The sequence below is a fragment of the Bos indicus x Bos taurus genome, chromosome 19, assembly GCF_003369695.1.
Source record: "Bos indicus x Bos taurus breed Angus x Brahman F1 hybrid chromosome 19, Bos_hybrid_MaternalHap_v2.0, whole genome shotgun sequence".
In the NCBI taxonomy this organism is placed as follows: domain Eukaryota; kingdom Metazoa; phylum Chordata; class Mammalia; order Artiodactyla; family Bovidae; genus Bos; species Bos indicus x Bos taurus.
Window position 1 is genome coordinate 58,119,508 of NC_040094.1, and position 24,532 is coordinate 58,144,039.

Here is a 24,532-nt window from a genome sequence, read left to right on the forward strand (position 1 = left end):
AGGAGGAAGGGGGAGAAGGGGGAGGAGGGTGGGGGAGAAGGGAGGGGGAGGAGGAAGGGGGGAAGAGGGAGGAGGGAGGGGGAGGAGAGAGGGAGAGGAGGGGGAGGAGGGGGAGGAGGGGGAGGGTGGGGCCCGAGGCCCAGGGGGATGAGCCTGAACAGTCGATACCATCTGGAGCAAAGCAGGATTACGAGGTAGCCTGGGAAGGGAAGGGGCGAGGCTGGAGGGTGGCCTTGGGAAGGGTAGCACTGGCACTCTGGATGGCCTGCCCCGTGCTCCAAGGGCACTGGGAACCGGCCTGGGCTCAGTCTGGCTGTCAGAAACCCTGGGGGCGAGGACTCTGAAGAAAGGCAGATGTGTTCCAGGAGCTGACTCAGAGAGGAGTGGGGGGAAACCCGTGCTGGGAGGGAGCGCCGAGGCTGCCCTGGTCAGGACACGGATCTGGAGAGGAGCCCCCGGGCCAGGCTGGAAGGAATCGGTTGTGCAGTGGCTGCGGGTGGTGGGTCGAGAAGGAAGCTACCTTGGGGTGGGGTGGGGGTGCTGCTGGCCTGGAAGGATGGCAGGAAGCTGTGCCCAACGCTGGCTGGGACCCCCAGGAGGAGCCGGACCCAGCTGCCAGCAGCTCTGGGAAACCCAGACCCAGCGGCACCCCACAAGCCCTTGTTTTCCTAGCCCTGGTGAAATGGACTGTCCTTCAAGCGGTCACTAGCAAATAAACACCATCTGGCGTGGCTTGCAGTGCAGAGACTGGAATTTGAGCCTGGCCAGCTCTCCCATCCCACGTGGGGAAGAGTCACCAGCACAGCCAGCAGTGGGCGCCCAGGACAGTATGCGGATTGAGTCTGGGGCGAGCTGAGGCCCAGCCTGGAATCGCCTCCCACACTCACCCTCTGGGAATGCCGCAGAGCCAGTCTCTGGGCTCCCTGAGTTAGACCCGAGTCCCTGGGACAGCAAGGAGATCAAACCAGTCCATCCTAAAGGAAATCAACCCTGAATATTCATTGAAGGACTGATGCTGAAGCTCCAAAACTTCGGGTACCTGGTGGGAAGAGCCGACTCGTTGGAAAAGACACTGATGCTGGGAAAGATTGAGGGCAAGAGGAGAAGGGGAGTACGGAGGATGAGATGGTTGGATGGCATCACCGACTCAATGGACATGAGTTTGAGTAAACTCTGGGAGATGGTGAAGAACAGGGAAGACTGGTGTGCTGCAGTCGGTGGGGTTGCAAAGAGTCGGACACGACTTAGTGACTGAACAACAACAAAGTTAAATCCCACTCTGGGGCTGGAAATACCAGGATGCCCACCTCCAGCCTCACCTTCACACCCAGCCTCAGAACTCACAGAAGCCTTGCTGCTCCCTGGTGGCCAGGTCCTGGCACTGCATACCCCCAAGAGTCCACTGGCTTTGGTCAGGTCCCGTGGGAGGCACGTAGGCACTCAGGTCCCCAGGCAGAGTGTCCGGGACTCCAGCAACAGAGGGTGCAAGAGGCACAGAGAAGTCCCCAGGCCACCACCTCCCTGCACCAGGAGGCTGTGGGTGAGCAGGGGGCCACTTCCAGCCAGGTGCAGGGGTCTCTGCCAACATCTCCCGAGGACCCACCCTATTCCCCACGGGTCACCCTCCCAGCAGCCCCGCAAGCTAACTTGGGACACCTCAACTTCACACGAGAGGGGACTGAAGCTCAGAGAAGTCCAGCAAGTCAGATAAGGCTAAGAGCATGTAAGTGGCAGCAGGCGGAGTTTGAACTCGGCCTTGTCCCTCCTCCAGAGCCGTTTCTGGTCACTCCCTCCTACCGGAAGAGCAGGTGCTCAGGTAGCTTTACCGGGAGGGGAAGTGGGTCAGGTAGATACACCCCTCGGATGCACAAGGCCCTCCATCTGGGGGTGGGTGGGCAGCATGACGCAGGATGCTGAGGCTGGAAGATGGTGCCACCACGGGACAGCCTGGCTTCGGGCGGAGCTTTCCATATCATGTCAGTCACTTTGAGGAGCAATTCTTTCCTGTTTGTCATTGCTGCGCCTCCCACCCCCAAACCCCGGCGGCCTGGAACCTAGACTCCTGATTCCTTGTTTCCCAATCTAAGTGTTCTGGGGCACCCTAGCTCAGGAAGTGAGACATCACAGGTACAAGGGAGGCTGCAGCTGGGACGGGGCTGGGAGCCCACCCCTCCATTCTCCCGTGTCCGCTCACCCTTGCCACAGATTCAGAAACTCTGCATCCTGCCCCAAGCTTACTCTACCAACACTAGCGATTCCTTGCCTCGCCTGTGGCTACTGATATAGCTTCCCAGAAGAGACAGTATGGGGCTACGGAAAGAAAAGCAGAAAAGCAACATCTGAATCCAGGCTCAGCCCCTGTCTGGGCCAGGAGACCTCAGACAAGCCCCTTGGGTCATAGATACTCTTGTCTTAGGTGGGAAGTTACACTGGTCTCCGGGAATTGTTCTAGCTCAGACTTGCTCTCGAGGAATTACGGAGCTTCCAGATGCACAGGGCAAGATAAAACTGTCTCTGACCTTCCATCTGCAAGACTGGGCAGGGTGGATGCCCCGCTTCCTCTCTCCAGCTCCAAGACTCTCATGCACACCACACGCACACAAACACAGGCGTGTATACTTCCACACCACACACACACCTACAAACACATGCATGCATATTTACAGACTGCACACACACACACACATGTGTGCACACCTACACACGTGTGCATTCTTACAGATGGCACACACACACACGAGGGCGCACGTGCACAGCACACACGCACATGCATGCACACACTTCAGAAACCCTCAGACTAAGAAAATGTAAACAGAAAATGCGTATTCCTGGAAAGTCAGCCTTTTTGTTCGTTTTTTAAAATTCATTTGGCTGCACTGGATCTTAGTTGCAGCATGCGAGCTCTTTAGTTTCGGCATACAAACTCTCAGTTGCAGCATATGGGACTAATTCCCTGACCAGGGATTGAACCCAGGCTCTCTTCACTGGGAGCTTGGAGTCTTGGCTACTGGATCACCAGGGCAGTCGCTGGAAAGTCAGTTTTTAGATCAGTAGAGGAGTTTCAGGGATGACAAGTTAGAACCAGAAGAGGCGAGGCCCCCAGAGATGGGGAGTCAGAGGTGACCCTGCTGGGTTTTCTGGGTAACCTGGGCCCTCCCCAATTCCTGTACACTTGAAATGCCGTCCATCTAACTCTAGCCGATACAGCTTAGCTTGGGGGTGTACATGACCATCGTCAAGAGGCTAAGAAGACACAGGTGCCCTGGCTCCTAGGTGGAGGGTGGGAGATTCCAGCACAGGTGGGTCACACTTCTGAGCCTCAAGGAGACTTTCTTACTGAAAGACCATTTTCTGACTAGTGGGTTCTCTCAGCATTGTCTTTGTAAAAAATCATCAATAACATCCTATTGAACAGCACTGGCCCTGACCCCGCCCTCCCCTCACACTGAGGCTGTCTTGTTGGATTGGGTCAGGGAAGTGGTACAGCCCCCGGGAAGGGCAGGCATACAGCCAGTGGGCAGGGGGTGGCGAATCTGGATGAAGGGAGCTGGGTGTGAAGGTCAGGACAGCCGGGAGGGGTTTCCGCTGGGCCGGACAGCCGAGTCTCTGCCAACCCGGACGCAGCAGGTGCCAGACCCAATTCCAGCTCTCTCTGTGGCTCCAGAGAGGGGTGGGGGGTGGAGCTGTTGTGTTTCTCTGTGCCAGCCTGGGGCAGAGATCAATGCATTGAGCCGGTCCCTGGGATTCAGAGAGCAAGGGAGGGCGGGCTCTGACCCAGCCCCAGTGAAGGGCCTGGCCTTGGGAGAAAGGCTAAGCTGGATCTCCCAGGAGCCCCCTACACACACACACATACCCGCCACACACACACACCGTTTCAGTTTATCAACTTGGAAGGACTCCCTCCCGTGAGGGTCTGGGCCAGGCCCTACCTGTTCCTGGAAAAGGTGAGGCCCCACCAGCGCCGCCCACCCACCCCCCTGGGCTCCAGACCCCACCTTCTTCTCTCTATTCCTTTGTCCTTAGAAGAGCTCTCCCCTGCACGAACCCAGCTGACACTGTCACCCAGCGTGTCCACTGTCAGGGTGGGTCCTGGCTCTGCTGTGTGTCTCCTGCAGCTTTTATTTTTTTTATTATTATTATTGACTGCACTGGTCTTAGTTGCAGCAAGCCAGATCTTAGTTGCCTGATCAGAGATGGAACCCGGCCCCCCTGCCTTGGGAGCATGGAGTCTTAACCACTGGACCACCAGGGAAGCCCCCTCTGTGGAACTTTGAGATGGGAAAAATTACAGTAGGAAGTTGGACAGAAGCTGGTAAGAGAAACCTTCCAAGGAGGTGAACCAAAAGACCCGAGACCACTTGAGAAGGTGAATTAGAGGAAGAAGGTTCCAGGGCAGCTCCTGGTCAGACGGCTGGCGGGATGCCTGCAGGGGACCAGCCTCAAGCGAGGCGGCCAGCCCGGTTCTGGGTGGGGGTGCTCGGGGCAGGGGTGCACAGCGTGGGGTGCAGCTGCTCTATGCCCGGCCCCGCCATCCTAGCTCACCTTGACCTGGAGCGGGGGGGTGTGATGGCCACAGCCCCCATGTCCCTAAGGCCCATCACCCTCCTCAGAGCACGCCAGGATCATTCTTCAACGAAGGACATGAGAATGACATCAGCTGCCCCACGGGCCCTACTTAGAGCCCTGTCCTCTTTTCTGGAAAGCCAGCCCACCCCAACACAGGAGGGAGGGGCGGGGCCTGGACTGCTGCCTTCTCCTCTTCCAGGCCCTTCCTTTGCAGTCCTTGACTCACCATGGTGCTCCAGCCACGATGCTGCCAAGTGTACTCTGTGCCAGGGTGGGGGTTCAGGGGAGGGGGCTGGGGACCCTCTGGGCTGGTGGCTGCCTCTGGTTCTGGAGCCCTTTGCCTGCCCTTTGGAGAGCCTTCGACTTCCCAGGAGAGGAGTGCCTAGCTGTGCCGGGTGGTAGGAGACGAGGGGGAAGCCGCCGGATCTGGTCCCCTCAGGGGCCCGAGAGCAGCACAATAGCGCCTGGGGAGGCCACTCTCCAGCTCAACTGGTTGCCTGGGTAACAGCTGGGGCCAGTTTCCACCAATCCAAGGCAGAGGCTGGGTGGGGGGAGGGAGGCCAGCCGGGAAAGGGGGGCGGCCATCCCCTTGGGCTGGATCCTATATAAGGAGGAGGGATGTGCGCGCGGAGAGGTCTGGGCTCCGCCGTTCCTCCCGTGGGCTTGGGGGCAGGGTGCAAAGATGTGCAGGCTGGGCTCTGCCAAGCCTGGGTCCTGGGCCAGCTTCTGGGCCATGCTGACTTTGGTGGGCCTGGTCACTCGTGCAGGTGAGTGGGCAGTGGGCAGGGAGAAGGGGCAAGACCTTCGGGCTCCAACTGCCCACGGCCAGGAGGGGGCGGTGTCCAGCCGGCCGGGCCAGGCACAGAGTTGATTTGATCAGGCAGCTCCGTGGAGGAGGGCAGCTGGCCTCCGAGGGCAGGAGGGCTGGGCAGGCAGGCGGCTTAACCACAGGAAGACCCTTCCACTGCCCATTGTCCCTGGCAGCTGGGCCCAGGCTGGGGAGAGTGGGATCCATCAGCGTTTGGAGCCTTCACTGTGACAGCTTGGGGGATGGCGGGGCTGGAAAATAACCAGGGCTCCTCTCTTAGCCTTTCTCCCTCCCTCTATCTGCCTCTCACCCATACACAGAGGCTCTGCTTTCCTGGGAGCCTCCTCAAGAGTCCACATGGGCCCTGGGACTGTGTGTGTTGTGTGTGTGTGTGTGTGTGTATGTGTGTGTGTGTGTGTGTGTGTGTGTGTTTGCGCGCATGCACACATACACGCACGGCGGGGCGGGGAGGGGGGGCTCATCTGCTCCCCTGGACTCCTCAGTCCGTGTTCCACTTGGGGAAGCTGCTGGCGGTGCTTTCTGTCACTGAGTTTTCCATCCGTAAGCACGTGTCCCCGTCTGACCCTCACGGTGTCCCTGGAAACAGGGGAGGAGGGTCCCGCGTGCCTCGCCTGGAAGCAGGAGGATGCCAGTCCCAAGGCGCAGGTGCCTCGAGAGTCCCGTCCAGGACCCGCTCTTTCTGTGCTTTCTCGGGTCCCCCGGAAGGCCAGTGTAGACCCCTGCCTCCCAGATCAGGATCCAGGAGGGCGGCTGGGCCTGCACCACCCGCCCAGGCTGCAGCCCCCTCCCCTGCTCTGCCCCTCACCTCCCACTCAAAATGTGGGCAGATCCCCTCTGCCTTCCCAGCACCAAGCCCAGCCTCTCCCAGGGCCTTGGGAGGGCTCCTTATCACTTCCTCAGGGAGCCTGTCTCTGATTCCTGCACCTACAGGAGCCGCCACCCGTCACCGCCCTTACTGGTCACAGCCTAAAACCAGAGGCTTATTTGTGTATTTATTGCCTAAGAAGCTAAGTTGTGCTTTTATGAGTGTAAGGAGCTGGTTTGTTTTGTTCACTGTGCTGGTTTGAGCTTCCAGGGGAGTGTCTGGCTTATTGTAAGTGCTCAATAGATCATTTGTTGGGGAATGCACTGCTTTGGGCCAACTATTCTCTTCCAAGGGGTAAGGTGGGCAATTCTTCAGGAGGCGAGGGGGTGGGGACCAAGAGGTTCCTCAATCCTCGCCTAGGCGTCTGACATCATGGAGATCAGCTCTAGACATTAAATTTTTTTTTTTGGATGTGTTGGGTCTCTTGCTGTGTGGGCTTTTCTCTAGTTGCAGCAAGCAGGGGCTACTCTTCATCGAAGTGTGAGGGCTTCTCACTGCAGTGGCTTCTCTTGTTGCAGACCTCAGGCTCAGTAGTTTCAGCTCCCCGGCTCTAGAGCACAGACTCAATAGTCCTGGAGCACAGGCTTAGTTGCTCTGCGGCACGTGGGATCTTCCCGGATCAGGGATCAAACCTGTGTCTCCTGCATGGGCAGGCAGATTTTTACCACCAAGTCACCAGGGAAATCCAGCTCTGGACCTTTTGTCCCATCCTGATTCATGACCTCTCCCTGCCGGGAATCCACCCCCAGCCCCTTCCAAGAGCATCTTCTCAGGGTCTGCTCAGGTTCACGACTTTCCCTGTCTAAGATGTGCTTGTCTGCACACACATGCATCCACGCACTTCACAGGCACAAACGGGAGCACACAGCCTCCCCAGGCTTCCCCTACCCTCTGCCCACATCCAACCACAGGCATCTCCAGCTGGTCCGTCTGCAACCCCAGAAGGCTGCCCTCTCAGGCTGCTCTGTTCCTTCCTGCTGCAGCCCAGAAAGCTGATGTTGGCGGGGAGTCAGCGGGCACCTCCATCAACCACTCCCAGATGCTGCTCCAGCGCCTGCAGGAACTGCTGCGGCAGGGCAATGCCAGTGATGTGGTGTTGCGGGTGCAGGCCATGGGCACCGACGAGGTCCGAGTCTTCCATGCCCACCGCCTGCTGCTGGGACTGCAGAGTGAGCAGTTCCGGGAGCTGCTGAGTAACCAGAGCGAGGTGGTGTTGCAGGAGTCCCGGGACTGTGCTGCCGTCTTCGACAAGTTCATCAGGTGGGGAAGGATCGGGGGAAGACATCCCTTTCCACGTCCCTGGCTTCTCTACTCAAAGGGTGATGGAAGCCCTGGCTCTTAGCCCTGCCCCTTCCCTGGATGGCATTAGGATGACCATGCAACTACCTCCCTCTTCCCTCTTTGCACCAGCTTCTTGCAAAATGCAGCATGACTCCCCTGACTGAAAGCTCTGAATGGTTTGAAGTTAGTTACCAAATACTTTCAAAGCTGTTTCCAAACCTGGCCTTGAGAGCTTTTAAGGACTATAGACTTCTAGGCCCCACCCTGAATCCCGAGCTTCACATTTAGGGCTGGGCCACTGTTTCTTATTTTAATGTCTCTGTGTGGTTTTGCTGTCTGGCCAGGTTTTGAACCACAGGGCTAGGGGGCTGCTTCGTGCTAGCGTTCTGCACAGGGACACTGCCCACACTCTAGTCTGAGAAAATGACCCTGCTTTAATAGCTTAGACAAGATGGCTGCAGAATATTGGTCATTTCTTCAAACTTCCAGGCAACAGAAAGAGAGATAGCACAGAAGGACAAAAGCATCTTTCCTCTACCCCGTAACTGGGAAAGATTGAAGGAAGGAGGAGAAGGCGACGACAAAGGATGAGATACTTGGATGGCGTCACTGACTCAATGGATAAGAGTTTGAACAAGCTCCAGGAGATGGTGAAGGACAGGGAAGCCTGGCGTGCTGCAGTCTATGGGGTCGCAAAGAGTCGGACAGGACTGGCAGAGTGAACAACAATAATCTCTACCCTCAGTTCAGTTCAGTCGCTCAGTCGTGTCCGACTCTTTACAACCCCAGGAATCACAGCGCTCCGGGCCTCCCTGTCCATCACCAACTCCCAGAGTTCACTCAGACTCAGGTCCATTGAGTCAGTGATGCCATCCAGCCATCTCATCCTCTGTCGTCCCCTTCTCCTCCAGCCCCCAATCCCTCCCAGCATCAGAGTCTTTTCCAATGAGTCAACTCTTCGCATGAGGTGGCCAAAGGACTGGAGTTTCAGCTTTAGCATCAATCTCTACCCTAGTCAGTTCTATTTAACCAGCCTTTCCCCCAATCCCAGTCTGTGCCTTTGTGGACATCTCATTAGCTAGAATTTAGTCATGTGATCTAAGGGATCCTGGGAAACATCTTTTGTTCCCAGAGGCAAACAGCGAAGTTAAATGGCTTGCCCACTCTTATAGCAAGTAACTGGCGGAATATGAATCCGAACCCACACTGTACACCTGGTGAGGGTAGGAGCTACATCTTTCTTGTCCTAGCACAGAGCTCAACCACTCAGTGGGCGCTCAATATAGGAATCATCGACGTGCTCAGTCAGCTAAGTCCTGTCTGATTCTTTGGGACCCCAAGGGCTGTAGCCCACGAGGCTTATGTGTCCATGGTATTTTCCAGGCAAGAATACTGGAGGGGGTAGCCATTTCCTACTCCAGGGGATCTTCCTGACCCAGGGACAGAACCTGCGTCTCCTGTATTGGCAGGCGGATGCTTCACCACTGAGCCACCTGTGCTCAATAAATGCTTGCTTATTTCCACGTCCCACGAGAAACCGGAAAGAAGAGGCGGTGAAGTAGGATGCGCGCGGGAAGGTCCTTCTGTTGGCTCCCTTAATGACGATACTGTCTGCCCAAGGCCGGGTATCCTCGGGACTCAGGAGGCAGCGCTGGATAGGGTAACCGCAGGCCGCCCTGACCGCGCTCCATCTCTGTACCTCTCTGGCAGGTACCTCTACTGCGGAGAGCTGACCGTGCTGCTGGCACAGGCCATCCCCCTGCACCAGCTGGCCACCAAGTACCGCGTGGCCTCCTTGCAGCGGGGCGTGGCCGACTATATGCGCGCGCACCTGGCGGGCGGCGCGGGCCCGGCGGTGGGCTGGTACCACTACGCGGTGAGCACCGGGGACGAGGCCCTGCGCCAGAGCTGCCTGCAGTTCCTGGCCTGGAACCTGTCGGCCGTGGCGGGGAGCGCCGAGTGGGGCGCCGTGAGCCCTGAGCTGCTGGCGCAGCTGCTTCCGCGCTCGGACCTCGTGCTGCAGGACGAGCTGGAGCTCTTCCAGGCGCTGGAGGCGTGGCTGGGCCGCGCGCGGCCGCCGCCGGCTGTGGCCGAGCGCGCGCTGCGCGCCATCCGTTACCCCATGATCCCTCCGGCTCAACTGTTCCAGCTTCAGGCGCGCTCGGCCGCCCTGGCGCGCCACGGCCCGGCGGTGGCCGACCTGCTCCTTCAGGCCTACCAGTTCCACGCCGCCTCGCCGCTGCACTACGCCAAGTTTTTCGACGTCAATGGCAGCGCCTTCCTGCCCCGCAACTACCTTGCGCCCGCCTGGGGCGCCCCGTGGGTCATCAACAACCCGGCCCGCGACGATCGCAGCACCAGCTTCCAGACGCAGCTGGGCCCAAGCGGCCACGACTCGGGCCGCCGGGTCACCTGGAACGTGCTCTTCTCGCCACGCTGGCTGCCGGTAAGCCTGCGACCTGTCTACGCGGACGCCACGGGCACAGCGCTGCCCCTCGCACGCCCCGAGGACGGCCGGCCCCGGCTGGTGGTCACGCCGGCCAGCAGCGGCGGCGACGCGGCGGGCGTGAGCTTCCAGAAGACCGTGCTGGTGGGGGCGCGCCACCACGGCCGCCTGCTGGTCCGCCACGCCTACAGCTTCCACCAGAGCAGCGAGGAGGCCGGTGACTTCCTGGCGCACGCCGACCTGCAGCGGCGCAACTCCGAGTACCTGGTGGAGAATGCCCTGCATCTCCACCTCATTGTCAAGCCCGTCTATCACACCCTCATCCGGACCCCCAAGTAGCCAGGCGGGCCAGGGTGGGAAGCTGAGCATCCCTGAGGCCTCTGGATCAGGAAAATAAAGGCCCAGTAGAGATGGTGCAGAGGGACCGGGATTGGCATGGCCAGTGGAGGTGTCTGTCCTGGCCCGCTGGGGGACCAGGCCCTAGCAGCCTGAGAGCTGGGTGGATAGAAGCCAGGTGGTGGGTGGTAGACCAGATGCCTGGTTTCAGCAGCTGCTTTCTCACTGACCTGAAAGGAAGGTTCCTGGTGCTGTGTATGTGTGTGCTCAGCGGTGTTTCAGTCTTTGCCACCTCATGTACTGTATGTAGCCTGGCAGGCTCCTCTGCCCGTGGAACTTTTCAGGCAAGAATAACTGGAGGGCAATGCCCTTTCCTCCTGCAGGGGAATCTTCCCAACCCAGGAATCGAACCCATGTCTCTTGCGTCTCCTGCATTGGCAAGTGGATTGTTTATCACCAGCACTACGTGGGAAGCCAGAGCTCTTGGTAGAATAAACCAGCGCTCGGAGCGGCAAGGGGGTGATTAAACCACCCAGTTCTGGGGGCAAAAACAGTCCAAGGAGGGCTCCACAGGTCAGGGACTCCCCATTGTTCATTACCTTTTCCCCAAGGGCCCCCGTCCCCACAGGGGACAGGGCAGGTAAAAGCATCGAGATGGTCAGGTGCACCTTGGGGGAGCTTTCTCACCTGAAACTGAGGGGCTCAGTTGAGCAGTTTCTGAGCCCTGGCTTCCTGGGGTGGGAGGGGTAAGCACAACCCTAAGTCTCTGACCTCTCCTGGGAGGGGGTCTGGGCAGAGACCTCAGAGTCCGGAGGAAAAACGCTTTCCCCCAGGAGTCTGTTGACTGGTGCTCTACAACCAGCCAGAGAAGAAGAGGGTGTGGTGGGAAGAGGGGACTTGGGTTGAATCTTAATCAGTGATGTGCTCGGTCGCTCAGCCGTGTCCGGCTCTTTGCAGCCCTGTGGACTGGAGCCCGCCAGTCCTCTACCCATGGGATTCCTCAGGCAAGAATCTGGAGTGGGTTGCCATTTCTTCCTCCAGGGGATCTTCCTGACCCAGGGATTGAACCCACATCTCTTGCATCTCCTGCATTGCAGGCAGGTTCTTTACCATTAGCACGACCCGGGGAAGGGAAGCCCAGTCTGTCAGGACCACCCCACCTTTCAGACAAGGTCTAGTTTCCGGAACAACCAACAAAACTCAAATGGGACTTTTATTGTTAACAAGCAGTTCTGGGGCAGGGGGAAGGTGGAAACGACTGCTGAGTAACAAAGCTAGATTCCTTTCCAGCCCCCAGCCACAGTAAGGGAAATGCCCGGCGGGCCCTTCCCCAGCCATCCAGCATGCCCTTGTCCCAGATGTGGGCCCAGGAGCCCTAATCCCATGAACAGTCCCTCCTTGCTCCACCCCCGCCCCACATTCCTCAGGCCAATCTGGTTGCAGATCTTAGAGAAGAGTTTCGGCAATAGGAGTCTGTGCCCAGGGAGCCCTGGGATCCAGGGCTGGGAAGCCAGGGAGCCCTGCCATCCAGGCCATGCCTCCTGGGCTCAGTTCCCCTTCCCGTTGGCACTGAAGGCACGGAAGTGTGGGGGCAGGCACCCCCATGGTTCCTGGGTCCCAGGGGCCCCAGCCTTCTGAGATCCCGAGCTCCTGACGCCGGGTCATCCCCATCTGCCCAGCCTCCGTCTCCCATTACTGCCACACCCCATCAAGCCTTGGCGGGCAGGAGGGCCGGTTCCAGGCAGGGCCCCTCAGTTGTGCCCTAATCGTCCATTTTTGCCTTGGGTGCTTGTGCCATAGGGCAGGCGGGGCATCTGAGCAACCCGTTCGGAAACATCCCCTGGGTTGGAGGGAGCAGCGACAGGGGAGGTGTCCTCGGGGCCTGCAACGGGAAGGGCCAGGAGCTCTGCTTTAAGGCATGCCTCTCCATGCCCCTCTCGTCACCCACAGTGGCTCTGAACTCCCTACGGGTACCTCCCCCCCAGAGGCCAGTCCCACTAATAGTCTTCAGGAACCCAGTTTCCAGCAAGGGGCAGCCATAGGGGCAGGGAGTTCAACCAGTCTCCTCCCTGGCCTGGCCAAGGGCTCCCCTCTCCCCATTGCTATCCCCGCCCCCCGACACTTGCTGGGACTCACCCAAGCTCTGGCACGGAGGGAGTTTGACCTTGGCCATAGGCAGCGTGGTCTTTCCCAGGGGTCTGATGGTAGGGGTCAGGTGCCCAACCACTGGCATCCTCTGTTCTTCGGTGTGATTCTCCACAGGACGGGGTCCAGCAACGTGCATCTTGGGGCGGGACAGCTGCGTTGGCTGGAGAGCCAGATGAGCTGGGAGCTGCGTGGGGATCTGATACAAGGAGATGTTGGGTTCAGTTGGGGGAAACTCCATGGAGAGTGGTGCACAGCTAGTGGTACCCTGGGGCCTCTGGAGGAGTCCAGCCTTCAGAACCTGGCAAGGAAGGGGTCCAGACACCCCCAGCTCCTGTCCCTCTAGGCTCACCCCTTGTCCTGTGACTTCAAAGGCCTGGGACTTCCGCTTCCTCTTTGCCTCCAGGGACTCCTCTCGTTTCTTTCTTGGGCTTTTCTTCTGGCCTTGCAGCGGGGGACAAGGGCCATCGCCATGACGCTCGACTGCCCGGGATGGCGCCTCGCCTGTGCTGCTGGATAGGCTGTCCTCGCTGGCGGTGTGCTGGAGGGTGGGGCTGGGCGGCCGCTTGCAGGCCAGCGGTCCGGGCGGCCGCACGTCATCAGTCTGGCCCTTCAAGTGCAGGGACAGGCTGCTCTGCTTCATGGTGGGTGCCAGCAGTTGGCGCCCCTCGGCCCCCAGGGCCTGCGAGTGGTGCCCGGCAGCCTTCCCAGTGATGATCTTGGTGTCGGCCGTGGTCTCCTTCCTCCCTGCGGCGGGACAGAGCGGCACCCACCCCGGGATAAATGCCACGTTTCCCCCCCCCTCCTGCACCTCCAACACCCCTTTCTCTGCTGCAGCTCACCCCAACTTGCAGTTTGAGAAACTTTGGGCAAGTTTCTGAGCCTTCTTTTCATCTGTAAACTGATGATGGTAAAACTAGCCTCAGTGGGTTGGGAAGTTTTTTTTTTTTTTTTTTACCATGACACACGGCATACAGGATCTTAGTTCCCTGACTGGGGATCGAACCTGCACCCACTGCAGTGGAAGTGCTGAGTCTTAACCACTGGACTGCCAGGGAAGTCCCAGGTTCTGAGGATGGATTGCTGAGATAATGAGGGTCACCTGTGGCCACAGGGTAGGGAGGATTCGGACTCTATTTGCTATTACAATTATTTCCGAGTGGGAAGTGGAGGGGGCGTGACCCCAAGTACCATGTGTTCCCCATTCTGGTTTCCAATTGTGTCCCCTGCTCTGTGTGGACAGAGCAGGTGGTTACTCTTCTCTGGGTACTGGTGCCTCTCTTTCTAGAATGATGCCTGGGTGTGTTCAGCAGAGGAGAGGGAAGGAAGGGGCTTCGGCTGGGTGCGCTGAGCTATTGAGATCATGCCAGGCTCAGGCTGATAGGGTGTCGGGGGAGGCAGGGGACACACCTTTGTGGGACAAGGGGATCTGCGACAGATTCTCGATGCTTTCAGGGGAGGAGTTGATCTGGCTGTTCAGTCCGACCTGAGGGGTGGCCTGTGAGATGAATGGGTTGGGAAAAGAAGCCATTGGACCCAGCAGGAACCCTATGTCCTCAGAGGGCTGTTTTGGAAAAGTTCCATCCCAACCACTGGATGTCTCTCCTGGGTACTCCCACCCGTGGGGCCCACTGCTCACCTCCTGTGTCACCAGGGTGCCCGCCCGGATTGGGGGTGGGGTGGGCAGACAGAAGCCCTTCGCTTGCCAGGCCCGGGAGCTGGCCTTGAACAGGTGGTTGGCTTCACTGAGGTGGGCAGAGGAGGATGGGCAGCTGTTGCCCAGGCTGGTACCATGGGGGTCCCACTGCCACCCCTCCTGAGAACTGTTGCATTGTGGGAACGAGGACCCCAAAGTCCTGGCTCCAGACCTGTGCCCCCCTCCCCTCTTTCCTGCTCCATCCTCCCTGAAGCCAGGTCTGGGCTGGCATCTCTGAGACACGGCCTGGTGGCTCAGGCGGGCTGGATGGCTGGAAGTGGTCCTCAGCTCACCTCTCAGTGCCGAGCAGAGGGAGGAAGCTTCCGTGCTGGTGCGGGGACTCGGAGTTCGGCATCTTGACGCTCTCTAGGTCAGACTCCTCCGGGGTCGGCACAGTTCCTGGGGGGCTAATCTTGGGCAAGGCGCTGTCCTGGGGAGAGGAAAGGAGGGAGAGGGGAGTCGGAAGACTTGGTCTCGGACCGAGTAAACAGCCTGGGTCACACAGGCACACAGAGTGTCTGGGGCTGTAATCTGGGCTGGGAGCCCCAGAAGACAGGGGGGCTTGTGTTCTGAGTCCCCAGGGGCCAGCCGTGGTCTGCTAGGCATCCCCAGGGGCACCGCCTGGTGGCCTGGGCTCCTGCGAGGGCATCTGGGGCCCTTAGTGATATCTCAGATGGCCAACCCTGACCTTCAGACCCTGGATGGGGACACGTGCGGGAGAAGAACACCACGGGAGGAGAGCTTGGCGAGGCTCTGTGTCGGATAAGGAGGAGGTGTCAGCTTTCTGGGGACCAGCCAGCCCGGTCCCGAGGCCAGCCTACTTGCTGGAAGGCGCCGCCTTGGGCATCAGCCCTGCCCCTAGCACAGGGGCGCATGGTGCGGCCCGGGCGCCCACCTGCAGGGCCCGAGAGGCCAGGCGGTCCATCATGGTGGCACGCTCCAGGTTGCCCTCCTCATGCTCCCGCAGGTACACTTCGCACAGCTCCTTCAGGTGCTGCGGCACGGCCAGGTTGCCGTCTGCGGTGGGGGAAGGAGAGGCAGGGCTCAGTGCGCGCTCTCGGGCCCTTAGCGGGTCGGACTCGCGGGGTAGGTAGCGCGGGGACCCTACCCTGGATGAGCTGCCGCTGGGCGCGGATGATCTCCTCGCAGAGGCTGCGGCGCTGCTCCAGGCGGCGCAGGGCCTCGCGGCGGTGGTGGAGCGCGCCGTCGCGGAGCAGGGCTTGCGACTGCATCTCGGCGTTCTCCAGCTCCAGCTCGTGCACGCGGTAGAGCAGGCCGAGCGCCTCGCGCTGCTGCTCCGAGCTGACGCGCCTCGGCAGCGTCTCCTCCAGGCGGCGGCCCCGCGCGCGCAGCTCTCGGCACCGCTGCTCCAGCGCCAGCTGGGGAGCCGAGCGGGCGGTCAGCACCAGGTGGCCGGTGAGGGGCCGCCCGCGCCCGCCGCTGAGCGGGTCCTCGCCCTTCCAAGCCCCCGGATGCTGTGCGGCCGGCTGAAGCCCCACTCCGTGGCCTGCTTTTCGAAGCTGTGTCTTGTACTCTGCACCCGGGGACTGCTCCTGAGTGACCCCTCTGTGCCCACCTTCTTGCAACCCATCCCTGAAACAGGCTCCGTGCAGTAAAGTCGCTCAGTTCTGTTCAACTCTCTGCGACCCCATGGACCGCAGCCCGCCAGGCTCCTTCTTCCATCGGATTCTCCAGGCGAGGATATTGGAGTGGGCTGCCATTTCCTTCTCCAAGGGATCTTCCGGACCCAGGGATGGAACCTCAGTCTCCCGCATTGGCGGGCGGACTCTTTACCATCTGAGCCACCAGGGAATCCAGGGAAATGAGCTCCGTGGACCAGCTCAACCGCAGCCCATCTCATGCCCTCTGGACTGGTGGACCCTGAAGCCCCCTGGTATGGCTATGCTCCAGAACAGAGAAGGGAGATCTGGAAAATCCTCATTAAAATGTTGGCTAACAGTTTTCTGAGTCTTTAATGTGTGAAAGGATTTATTTACTCTTCTCATCAACCCCACTAGGGTTGACCACTCCCATTTTAAAGATGAGTTCTTGCCTGGAGAATCCCATGGACAGAGGAGGCTGGTGGGCTATAGTCCAGGGGGTAGCAAAGAGTCGGACCCAACTGAGCAACGGAGTCCACACACACAAAGCGTTAGTCCCTCACTGGTGTCTGACTCTGTGACCCGCCAGGCTCCTCTGTCCATGGGGTTCTCCAGGAAAGAATACTGGAGGGGGTAGCCATTTCCTACTCCTGAGGATCTTCCTGACCCAGGGACAGAACCTGCGTCTCCTGAATTGGCAGGCGGATGCTTCACCACTGAGCCACCTGTGCTCAATAAATGCTTGCTTATTTCCACGTCCCACGAGAAACCGGAAAGAAGAGGCGGTGAAGTAGGATGCGCGCGGGAAGGTCCTTCTGTTGGCTCCCTTAATGACGATACTGTCTGCCCAAGGCCGGGTACCCTCGGGACTCCGGAGGCAGCGCTGGGTAGGGTAACCGCTGGCCTCCCTGACCGCGCTCCATCTCTGCACCTCTATGGCAAGTACCTCTACTGCGGAGAGCTGACCGTGCTGCTGGCACAGGCCATCCCCCTGCACCAGCTGGCCACCAAGTACCGCGTGGCCTCCTTGCAGCGGGGCGTGGCCGACTATATGCGCGCGCACCTGGCGGGCGGTGCGGGCCCGGCGGTGGGCTGGTACCACTACGCGGTGAGCACCGGGGACGAGGCCCTACGCCAGAGCTGCCTGCAGTTCCTGGCCTGGAACCTGTCGGCCGTGGCGGGGAGCGCCGAGTGGGGCGCCGTGAGCCCTGAGCTGCTGGCGCAGCTGCTTCCGCGCTCGGACCTCGTGCTGCAGGACGAGCTGGAGCTCTTCCAGGCGCTGGAGGCGTGGCTGGGCCGCGCGCGGCCGCCGCCGGCTGTGGCCGAGCGCGCGCTGCGCGCCATCAGTTACCCCATGATCCCTCCGGCTCAACTGTTCCAGCTTCAGGCGCGCTCGGCCGCCCTGGCGCGCCACGGCCCGGCGGTGGCCGACCTGCTCCTTCAGGCCTACCAGTTCCACGCCGCCTCGCCGCTGCACTACGCCAAGTTTTTCGACGTCAATGGCAGCGCCTTCCTGCCCCGCAACTACCTTGCGCCCGCCTGGGGCGCCCCTTGGGTCATCAACAACCCAGCCCGCGACGATCGCAGCACCAGCTTCCAGACGCAGCTGGGCCCAAGCGGCCACGACTCGGGCCGCCGGGTCACCTGGAACGTGCTCTTCTCGCCACGCTGGCTCCCGGTAAGCCTGCGACCTGTCTACGCGGACGCCACGGGCACAGCGCTGCCCCTCGCACGCCCCGAGGACGGCCGGCCCCGGCTGGTGGTCACGCCGGCCAGCAGCGGCGGCGACGCGGCGGGCGTGAGCTTCCAGAAGACCGTGCTGGTGGGGGCGCGCCACCACGGCCGCCTGCTGGTCCGCCACGCCTACAGCTTCCACCAGAGCAGCGAGGAGGCCGGTGACTTCCTGGCGCACGCCGACCTGCAGCGGCGCAACTCCGAGTACCTGGTGGAGAATGCCCTGCATCTCCACCTCATTGTCAAGCCCGTCTATCACACCCTCATCCGGACCCCCAAGTAGCCAGGCGGGCCAGGGTGGGAAGCTGAGCATCCCTGAGGCCTCTGGATCAGGAAAATAAAGGCCCAGTAGAGATGGTGCAGAGGGACCGGGATTGGCATGGCCAGTGGAGGTGTCTGTCCTGGCCCGCTGGGGGACCAGGCCCTAGCAGCCTGAGAGCTGGGTGGATAGAAGCCAGGTGGTGGGTGGTAGACCAGATGCCTGGTTTCAGCAGCTGCTTTCTCACTGACCTGAAAGGAAGGTTCCTGGTGCTGTGTATGTGTGTGCTCAGCGGTGTTTCAGTCTTTGCCACCTCGTGTACTGTAGCCTGGCAGGCTCCTCTGCCCGTGGAACTTTTCAGGCAAGAATAACTGGAGGGCAATCTGCAGGGGAATCTTCCCAACCCAGGAATCGAACCCATGTCTCTTGCGTCTCCTGCATTGGCAAGTGGATTGTTTATCACCAGCACTACGTGGGAAGCCAGAGCTCTTGGTAGAATAAACCAGCGCTCGGAGCGGCAAGGGGGTGATTAAACCACCCAGTTCTGGGGGCAAAAACAGTCCAAGGAGGGCTCCACAGGTCAGGGACTCCCCATCGTTCATTACCTTTTCCCCAAGGGCCCCCGTCCCCACAGGGGACAGGGCAGGTAAAGCATCGAGATGGTCAGGTGCACCTTGGGGGTGCTTTCTCACCTGAAACTGAGGGGCTCAGTTGAGCAGTTTCTGAGCCCTGGCTTCCTGGGGTGGGAGGGGTAAGCACAACCCTAAGTCTCTGACCTCTCCTGGGAGGGGGTCTGGGCAGAGACCTCAGAGTCCGGAGGAAAAACGCTTTCCCCCAGGAGTCTGTTGACTGGTGCTCTACAACCAGCCGGAGAAGAAGAGGGTGTGGTGGGAAGAGGGGACTTGGGTTGAATCTTAATCAGTGATGTGCTCGGTCGCTCAGCCGTGTCCGGCTCTTTGCAGCCCCGTGGACTGGAGCCCGCCAGTCCTCTACCCATGGGATTCCTCAGGCAAGAATCTGGAGTGGGTTGCCATTTCTTCCTCCAGGGGATCTTCCTGACCCAGGGATTGAACCCACATCTCTTGCATCTCCTGCATTGCAGGCAGGTTCTTTACCATTAGCACGACCCGGGGAAGGGAAGCCCAGTCTGTCAGGACCACCCCACCTTTCAGACAAGGTCTAGTTTCCGGAACAACCAACAAAACTCAAATGGGATTTTTATTGTTAACAAGCAGTTCTGAGGCAGGGGGAAGGTGGAAACGACTGCTGAGTAACAAAGCTAGATTCCTTTCCAGCCCCCAGCCACAGTAAGGGAAATGCCCGGCGGGCCCTTCCCCAGCCATCCAGCATGCCCTTGTCCCAGATGTGGGCCCAGGAGCCCTAATCCCATGAACAGTCCCTCCTTGCTCCACCCTCGCCCCACATTCCTCAGGCCAATCTGGTTGCAGATCTTAGAGAAGAGTTTTGGCAACAGGAGTCTGTGCCCAGGGAGCCCTGGGATCCAGGGCTGGGAAGCCAGGGAGCCCTGCCATCCAGGCCATGCCTCCTGGGCTCAGTTCCCCTTCCCGTTGGCACTGAAGGCACGGAAGTGTGGGGGCAGGCACCCCCATGGTTCCTGGGTCCCAGGGGCCCCAGCCTTCTGAGATCCCGAGCTCCTGATGCCAGGTCATCCCCATCTGCCCAGCCTCCGTCTCCCATTACTGCCACACCCCATCAAGCCTTGGCGGGCAGGAGGGCCGGTTCCGGGCAGGGCCCCTCAGTTGTGCCCTAAGCGTCCATTTTTGCCTTGAGTGCTTGTGCCATAGGGCAGGCGGGGCATCCGAGCAACCCGTTCGGAAACATCCCCTGGGTTGGAGGGGGCAGCGACAGGGGAGGTGTCCTCGGGGCCTGCAACGGGAAGGGCCAGGAGCTCTGCTTTAAGGCATGCCTCTCCATGCCCCTCTCGTCACCCACAGTGGCTCTGAACTCCCTAGGGGCACCTCCCCCCCAGAGGCCTGTCCCACTAATAGTCTTCAGGAACCCAGTTTCCAGCAAGGGGCAGCCATAGGGGCAGGGAGTTCAACCAGTCTCCTCCCTGGCCTGGCCAAGGGCTCCCCTCTCCCCATTGCTATCCCCGCCCCCCGACACTTGCTGGGACTCACCCAAGCTCTGGCACGGAGGGAGTTTGACCTTGGCCATAGGCAGTGTGGTCTTTCCCAGGGGTCTGATGGTAGGGGTCAGGTGTCCAACCACTGGCATCCTCTGTTCTTCGGTGTGATTCTCCCCAGGCCGGGGTCCAGCAACGTGCATCTTGGGGCGGGACAGCTGCGTTGGCTGGAGAGCCAGATGAGCTGGGAGCTGCATGGGGATCTGATACAAGGAGAAGTTGGGTTCAGTTGGGGACACTCCATGGAGAGTGGTGCACAGCTAGTGGTACCCTGGGGCCTCTGGAGGAGTCCAGCCTTCAGAACCCGGCAAGGAAGGGGCCCAGACACCCCCAGCTCCTGTCCCTCTAGGCTCACCCCTTGTCCTGTGACTTCAAAGGCCTGGGACCTCCGCTTCCTCTTTGCCTCCAGGGACTCCTCTCGTTTGTTTCTTGGGCTTTTCTTCTGGCCTTGCAGCGGGGACAAGGGCCATCGCCATGACGCTCGACTGCCCGGGATGGCGCCTCGCCTGTGCTGCTGGATAGGCTGTCCTCGCTGGCGGTGTGCTGGAGGGTGGGGCTGGGCGGCCGCTTGCAGGCCAGCGGTCTCGGTGGCCACACGTCATCAGTCTCGCCCAGCGAGTGCAGGGACAGGCTGCTCTGCTTCATGGTGGGTGCCAGCAGTTGGCGCCCCTCGGCCCCCAGGGCCTGCGAGCGGTGCCGGGCAGCCTTCCCAGTGATGCTCTTGGTGTCGGCCGCGGTCTCCTTCCTCCCTGCGGCGGGACAGAGGGGCACCCACCCAGGATCAAGGCCACATTCCGCCCCCCCCTCCTGCACCTCCAATACCCCCCTTCTCTGCTGCAGCTCACCCCAACTTGCTTGCTGTTTGAGAAACTTTGGGCAAGTTTCTGAGCCTTCTTTCATCTGTAAACTGACGATGGTAAAACCAGCCTCAGTGGGTTGGGAAGATTTTTTTTTTGACCATGACACACGGCATACAGGATCTTAGTTCCCTGACTGGGGATCGAACTTTCACCCACTGCAGTGAAGTGCTGAGTCTTAACCACTGGACTGCCAGGGAAGTCCCAGGTTCTGAAGATGGATTGCTGAGATATGAGGGTCACCTGTGGCCACAGGGTAGGGAGGATTCGGACTCTATTTGCTATTACAATTATTTCCGAGTGGGAAGTGGAGGGGGCGTGACCCCAAGTACCATGTGTTCCCCATTCTGGTTTCCAATTGTGTCCCCTGCTCTGTGTGGACAGAGCAGGTGGTTACTCTTCTCTGGGTACTGGTGCCTCTCTTTCTAGAACGATGCCTGGGTGTGTTCAGCAGAGGAGAGGGAAGGAAGGGGCTTCGGCTGGGTGCGCTGAGCTATTGAGATCATGCCAGGCTCAGGCTGATGGGGGGTGGGGGAGGCAGGGGACACACCTTTGTGGGACAAGGGGATCTCCGACAGATTCTCGATGCTTCCGGGGGAGGAGTTGATCTGGCCGTTCAGACCGACCTGAGTGGCAGCTTGTGAGATGAATGGGTTGGGAAGAGAAGCCATTGGACCCAGCAGGAACCCTATGTCCTCAGAGGGCTGTTTTGGAAAAGTTCCATCCCAACCACTGGGTGTCCCTCCCGGGTACTCCCACCCACATCCAGGGAACCGTGGGACCCACTGCTCACCTCCTGTGTCACCAGGGTGCCGGCCAGGATTGGGGGTGGGGTGGGCAGACAGGAGCCCTTCGCTTGCCAGGCCCGGGAGCTGGCCTTGAACAGGTGGTTGGCTTCACTGAGGTGGGCAGAGGAGGATGGGCAGCTGTTGCCCAGGCTGGTACCACGGGGGTCCCACTGCCACGCCTCCTTGAGAACTGTTGCATTGTGGGAACGAGGACCCCAAAGTCCTGGCTCCAGACCTGTGCCCCCCTCCCCTCTTTCCTGCTCCATCCTCCCTGGGAGGCCAGGTCTGGGCTGGCATCTCTGAGACACGGCCTGGTGGCTCAGGCGGGCTGGATGGCTGGAAGTGGTCCTCAGCTCACCTCTCAGTGCCGAGCAGAGGGAGGAAGCTTCCGTGCTGGTGCGGGGACTCGGAGTTCAGCATCTTGACGCTCTCTAGGTCAGACTCCTCCGGGGTCGGCACAGTTCCTGGGGGGCTAATCTTGGGCAAGGCGCTGTCCTGGGGAGAGGAAAGGAGGGAGAGGGGAGTCGGAAGACTTGGTCTCGGACTGAGTAAACAGCCTGGGTGACAAAGGCACACAGAGTGTCTGGGGCTGTAATCTGGGCTGGGAGCCCCAGAAGACAGGGGGGCTTGTGTTCTGAGTCCCCAGGGGCCAGCCGTGGTCTGCTAGGCATCCCCAGGGGCACCGCCTGGTGGCCTGGGCTCCTGCGAGGGCATCTGGGGCCCTTAGTGATATCTCAGATGGCCAACCCTGACCTTCAGACCCTGGATGGGGACACGTGCGGGAGAAGAACACCACGGGAGGAGAGCTTGGCGAGGCTCTGTGTCGGATAAGGAGGAGGTGTCAGCTTTCTGGGGACCAGCCAGCCCGGTCCCGAGGCCAGCCTACTTGCTGGAAGGCGCCGCCTTGGGCATCAGCCCTGCCCCTAGCACAGGGGCGCATGGTGCGGCCCGGGCGCCCACCTGCAGGGCCCGAGAGGCCAGGCGGTCCATCATGGTGGCACGCTCCAGGTTGCCCTCCTCATGCTCCCGCAGGTACACTTCGCACAGCTCCTTCAGGTGCTGCGGCACGGCCAGGTTGCCGTCTAGGGTGGGGGAGCGGAGAGGCAGGGCTCAGTGCGCGCTCTCGGGCCCTTAGCGGGTCGGACTCGCGGGGTAGGTAGCGCGGGGACCCTACCCTGGATGAGCTGCCGCTGGGCGCGGATGATCTCCTCGCAGAGGCTGAGGCGCTGCTCCAGGCGGCGCAGGGCCTCGCGGCGGTGGCGGAGCGCGCCGTCGCGGAGCAGGGCTTGCGACTGCATCTCGGCCTTCTCCAGCTCCAGCTCGTGCACGCGGCAGAGCAGGCCGAGCGCCTCGCGCTGCTGCTCCGAGCTGACGCGCCTCGGCAGCGTCTCCTCCAGGCGGCGGCCCCGCGCGCGCAGCTCTCGGCACCGCTGCTCCAGCGCCAGCTGGGGAGCCGAGCGGGCCGTCAGCACCAGGTGGCTGATGAGGGGCCGCCCGCGCCCGCCGCTGAGCGGTCCTCGCCCCTCCAGCCCCCGGATGCTGTGCGGCCGGCTGAAGCCCCACTTCGAGGCCTGCTTTTCGAAGTAGTGTCTTGAACTCTGCACCCGGGGACTGCTCCTGAGTGACCCCTCTGTGCCCACTATTGCAACCATCCCTGAAACAGGCTCCGTGCAGTGCAGTCGCTCAGTTCTTTTCGACTCTTTGCGACCCCATGGACCGCAGCCCGCCAGGCTCCTTCTTCCATGGGATTCTCCAGGCGAGGACATTGGAGTGGGCTGCCATTTCTTTCTCCAAGGGATCTTCCCGACCCAGGGATCGAACCTCGGTCTCCCGCATTGGCGGGCGGACTCTTTACCATCTGAGCCACCAGGGAATCCAGGGAAATGAGCTCCGTGGACCAGCTCAACCGCAGCCCATCTCATGCCCTCTGGACTGGTGGACCCTGAAGCCCCCTGGTATGGCTATGCTCCAGAACAGAGAAGGGAGATCTGGAAAATCCTCATTAAAATGTTGGCTAACAGTTTTCTGAGTCTTTAATGTGTGAAAGGATTTATTTACTCTTCTCATCAACCCCACTAGGGTTGACCACTCCCATTTTAAAGATGAGTTCTTGCCTGGAGAATCCCATGGACAGAGGAGGCTGGTGGGCTATAGTCCAGGGGGTAGCAAAGAGTCGGACCCAACTGAGCAACGGAGTCCACACACACAAAGCGTTAGTTCCTCACTGGTGTCTGACTCTGTGACCCGCCAGGCTCCTCTGTCCATGGGGTTCTCCAGGAAGAATACTGGAGGGGGTAGCCATTTCCTACTCCAGGGGATCTTCCTGACCCAGGGACAGAACCTGCGTCTCCTGAATTGGCAGGCGGATGCTTCACCACTGAGCCACCTGTGCTCAATAAATGCTTGCTTATTTCCACGTCCCACGAGAAACCGGAAAGAAGAGGCGGTGAAGTAGGATTGCGCGCGGGGAAGGTCCTTCTGTTGGCTCCCTTAATGACGATACTGTCTGCCCAAGGCCGGGTATCCTCGGACTCCGGAGGCAGCGCTGGATAGGGTAACCGCTGGCCTCCCTGACCGCGCTCCTCTCTGTACCTCTCTGGCAGGTACCTCTACTGCGGAGAGCTGACCGTGCTGCTGGCACAGGCCATCCCCCTGCACCAGCTGGCCACCAAGTACCGCGTGGCCTCCTTGCAGCGGGGCGTGGCCGACTATATGCGCGCGCACCTGGCGGGCGGCGCGGGCCCGGCGGTGGGCTGGTACCACTACGCGGTGAGCACCGGGGCGAGGCCCTGCGCCAGAGCTGCCTGCAGTTCCTGGCCTGGAACTGTCGGCCGTGGCGGGGAGCGCCGAGTGGGGCGCCGTGAGCCCTGAGCTGCTGGTCGCAGCTGCTTCCGCGCTCGGACCTCGTGCTGCAGACGAGCTGGAGCTCTTCCAGCGCTGGAGGCGTGGCTGGGCCGCGCGCGCCGCCGCCGGCTGTGGCCGA

The 24,532-nt window shown here is 60.6% G+C and overlaps 6 protein-coding genes and 2 pseudogenes across 8 annotated transcripts; 3 read left to right on the forward strand and 5 right to left on the reverse strand.

The window, feature by feature from the left end:
* The first annotated feature begins 145 nt into the window (after window positions 1–145).
* LOC113878051 (BTB/POZ domain-containing protein 17) lies at window positions 146–10,403 on the forward strand. 2 transcript variants are annotated; one of them, XM_027518884.1, is made up of 3 exons: window positions 146–194; window positions 7,244–7,520; window positions 9,252–10,403. In XM_027518884.1, the coding sequence occupies exons 2-3, from the start codon at window positions 7,300–7,302 to the stop codon at window positions 10,324–10,326; spliced, it is 1,296 nt and encodes a 431-aa protein (XP_027374685.1). In that variant the 5' UTR covers window positions 146–194; window positions 7,244–7,299; the 3' UTR covers window positions 10,327–10,403. The 2 variants fall into 2 exon arrangements, with proteins under 2 accessions (XP_027374685.1, XP_027374684.1); XM_027518883.1 differs by lacking the exon at window positions 146–194 and adding an exon at window positions 5,166–5,333.
* Window positions 10,404–11,792: 1,389 nt separating this feature from the next.
* LOC113878062 (kinesin-like protein KIF19) lies at window positions 11,793–13,283 on the reverse strand. Its single transcript, XM_027518907.1, has 3 exons — window positions 12,821–13,283; window positions 12,460–12,667; window positions 11,793–12,205 (listed from the first exon to the last, which is right to left on the reverse strand). Exons 1-3 carry the CDS (start codon window positions 13,109–13,111, stop codon window positions 12,075–12,077), a joined length of 630 nt encoding a protein of 209 aa, XP_027374708.1. The 5' UTR covers window positions 13,112–13,283; the 3' UTR covers window positions 11,793–12,074.
* A 45-nt stretch (window positions 13,284–13,328) lies between these two features.
* Window positions 13,329–14,542, reverse strand: LOC113878065 (kinesin-like protein KIF19). Its single transcript, XM_027518910.1, has 2 exons — window positions 14,458–14,542; window positions 13,329–14,213 (listed from the first exon to the last, which is right to left on the reverse strand). Exons 1-2 carry the CDS (start codon window positions 14,517–14,519, stop codon window positions 13,841–13,843), a joined length of 435 nt encoding a protein of 144 aa, XP_027374711.1. The 5' UTR covers window positions 14,520–14,542; the 3' UTR covers window positions 13,329–13,840.
* On the reverse strand, window positions 14,507–16,025 carry LOC113878351. The gene is made up of 3 exons (XM_027519367.1): window positions 16,006–16,025; window positions 15,060–15,757; window positions 14,507–14,594 (listed from the first exon to the last, which is right to left on the reverse strand). Exons 1-2 carry the CDS (start codon window positions 16,023–16,025, stop codon window positions 15,118–15,120), a joined length of 660 nt encoding a protein of 219 aa, XP_027375168.1. The 3' UTR covers window positions 14,507–14,594; window positions 15,060–15,117.
* Window positions 16,024–18,279, forward strand: LOC113878352 (annotated as a pseudogene).
* Window positions 18,280–18,957: 678 nt separating this feature from the next.
* On the reverse strand, window positions 18,958–20,358 carry LOC113878068 (kinesin-like protein KIF19). The gene is made up of 3 exons (XM_027518912.1): window positions 20,260–20,358; window positions 19,900–20,107; window positions 18,958–19,645 (listed from the first exon to the last, which is right to left on the reverse strand). The coding sequence occupies exons 2-3, from the start codon at window positions 20,099–20,101 to the stop codon at window positions 19,515–19,517; spliced, it is 333 nt and encodes a 110-aa protein (XP_027374713.1). The 5' UTR covers window positions 20,102–20,107; window positions 20,260–20,358; the 3' UTR covers window positions 18,958–19,514.
* A 6-nt stretch (window positions 20,359–20,364) lies between these two features.
* LOC113878066 (kinesin-like protein KIF19) lies at window positions 20,365–22,715 on the reverse strand. Of its 2 annotated transcripts, none has more exons than XM_027518911.1 (4): window positions 22,510–22,715; window positions 21,908–22,044; window positions 21,555–21,660; window positions 20,365–20,653 (listed from the first exon to the last, which is right to left on the reverse strand). In XM_027518911.1, exons 1-4 carry the CDS (start codon window positions 22,540–22,542, stop codon window positions 20,546–20,548), a joined length of 384 nt encoding a protein of 127 aa, XP_027374712.1. In that variant the 5' UTR covers window positions 22,543–22,715; the 3' UTR covers window positions 20,365–20,545. The 2 variants fall into 2 exon arrangements, 1 of the variants encoding a protein (XP_027374712.1); XR_003506892.1 differs by having other exon boundaries at window positions 20,569–20,653; window positions 21,312–21,660.
* The window catches only part of LOC113878353, a 3,184-nt pseudogene continuing 1,192 nt past the window's right edge, over window positions 22,541–24,532 (forward strand).

Coding starts and splice junctions, on each gene's coding strand:
- LOC113878065 (XM_027518910.1), bottom strand. CDS start 14,519: ATGCCGAACTCCGAGTCCCCGCACCAGCACGGAAGCTTCCTCCCTCTG. Junction 14,214..14,457: donor CCTCTGCTCGGCACTGAGAG/GTGAGCTGAGGA, acceptor TGCCCACCTCAG/TGAAGCCAACCACCTGTTCA.
- LOC113878051 (XM_027518883.1), top strand. CDS start 5,249: ATGTGCAGGCTGGGCTCTGCCAAGCCTGGGTCCTGGGCCAGCTTCTGG. Junction 5,334..7,243: donor GGGCCTGGTCACTCGTGCAG/GTGAGTGGGCAG, acceptor TTCCTGCTGCAG/CCCAGAAAGCTGATGTTGGC. Junction 7,521..9,251: donor GTCTTCGACAAGTTCATCAG/GTGGGGAAGGAT, acceptor CCTCTCTGGCAG/GTACCTCTACTGCGGAGAGC.
- LOC113878066 (XM_027518911.1), bottom strand. CDS start 22,542: ATGATGGACCGCCTGGCCTCTCGGGCCCTGCAG. Junction 21,661..21,907: donor CCTCTGCTCGGCACTGAGAG/GTGAGCTGAGGA, acceptor TGCCCACCTCAG/TGAAGCCAACCACCTGTTCA. Junction 20,654..21,554: donor GCACCCTGGTGACACAGGAG/GTGAGCAGTGGG, acceptor GTCCCGCCGCAG/GGAGGAAGGAGACCGCGGCC.
- LOC113878351 (XM_027519367.1), bottom strand. CDS start 16,025: ATGAGATGGGCTGCGGTTGA. Junction 15,758..16,005: donor ATGAGATGGGCTGCGGTTGA/GCTGGTCCACGG, acceptor AGCCTGTTTCAG/GGATGGGTTGCAAGAAGGTG.
- LOC113878068 (XM_027518912.1), bottom strand. CDS start 20,101: ATGCAGCTCCCAGCTCATCTGGCTCTCCAGCCAACGCAGCTGTCCCGC. Junction 19,646..19,899: donor CCCTCCGTGCCAGAGCTTGG/GTGAGTCCCAGC, acceptor TTCCCGTTGCAG/GCCCCGAGGACACCTCCCCT.
- LOC113878062 (XM_027518907.1), bottom strand. CDS start 13,111: ATGAAGCAGAGCAGCCTGTCCCTGCACTTGAAGGGCCAGACTGATGAC. Junction 12,668..12,820: donor TTGAAGTCACAGGACAAGGG/GTGAGCCTAGAG, acceptor TCCTTGTATCAG/ATCCCCACGCAGCTCCCAGC. Junction 12,206..12,459: donor CCCTCCGTGCCAGAGCTTGG/GTGAGTCCCAGC, acceptor TTCCCGTTGCAG/GCCCCGAGGACACCTCCCCT.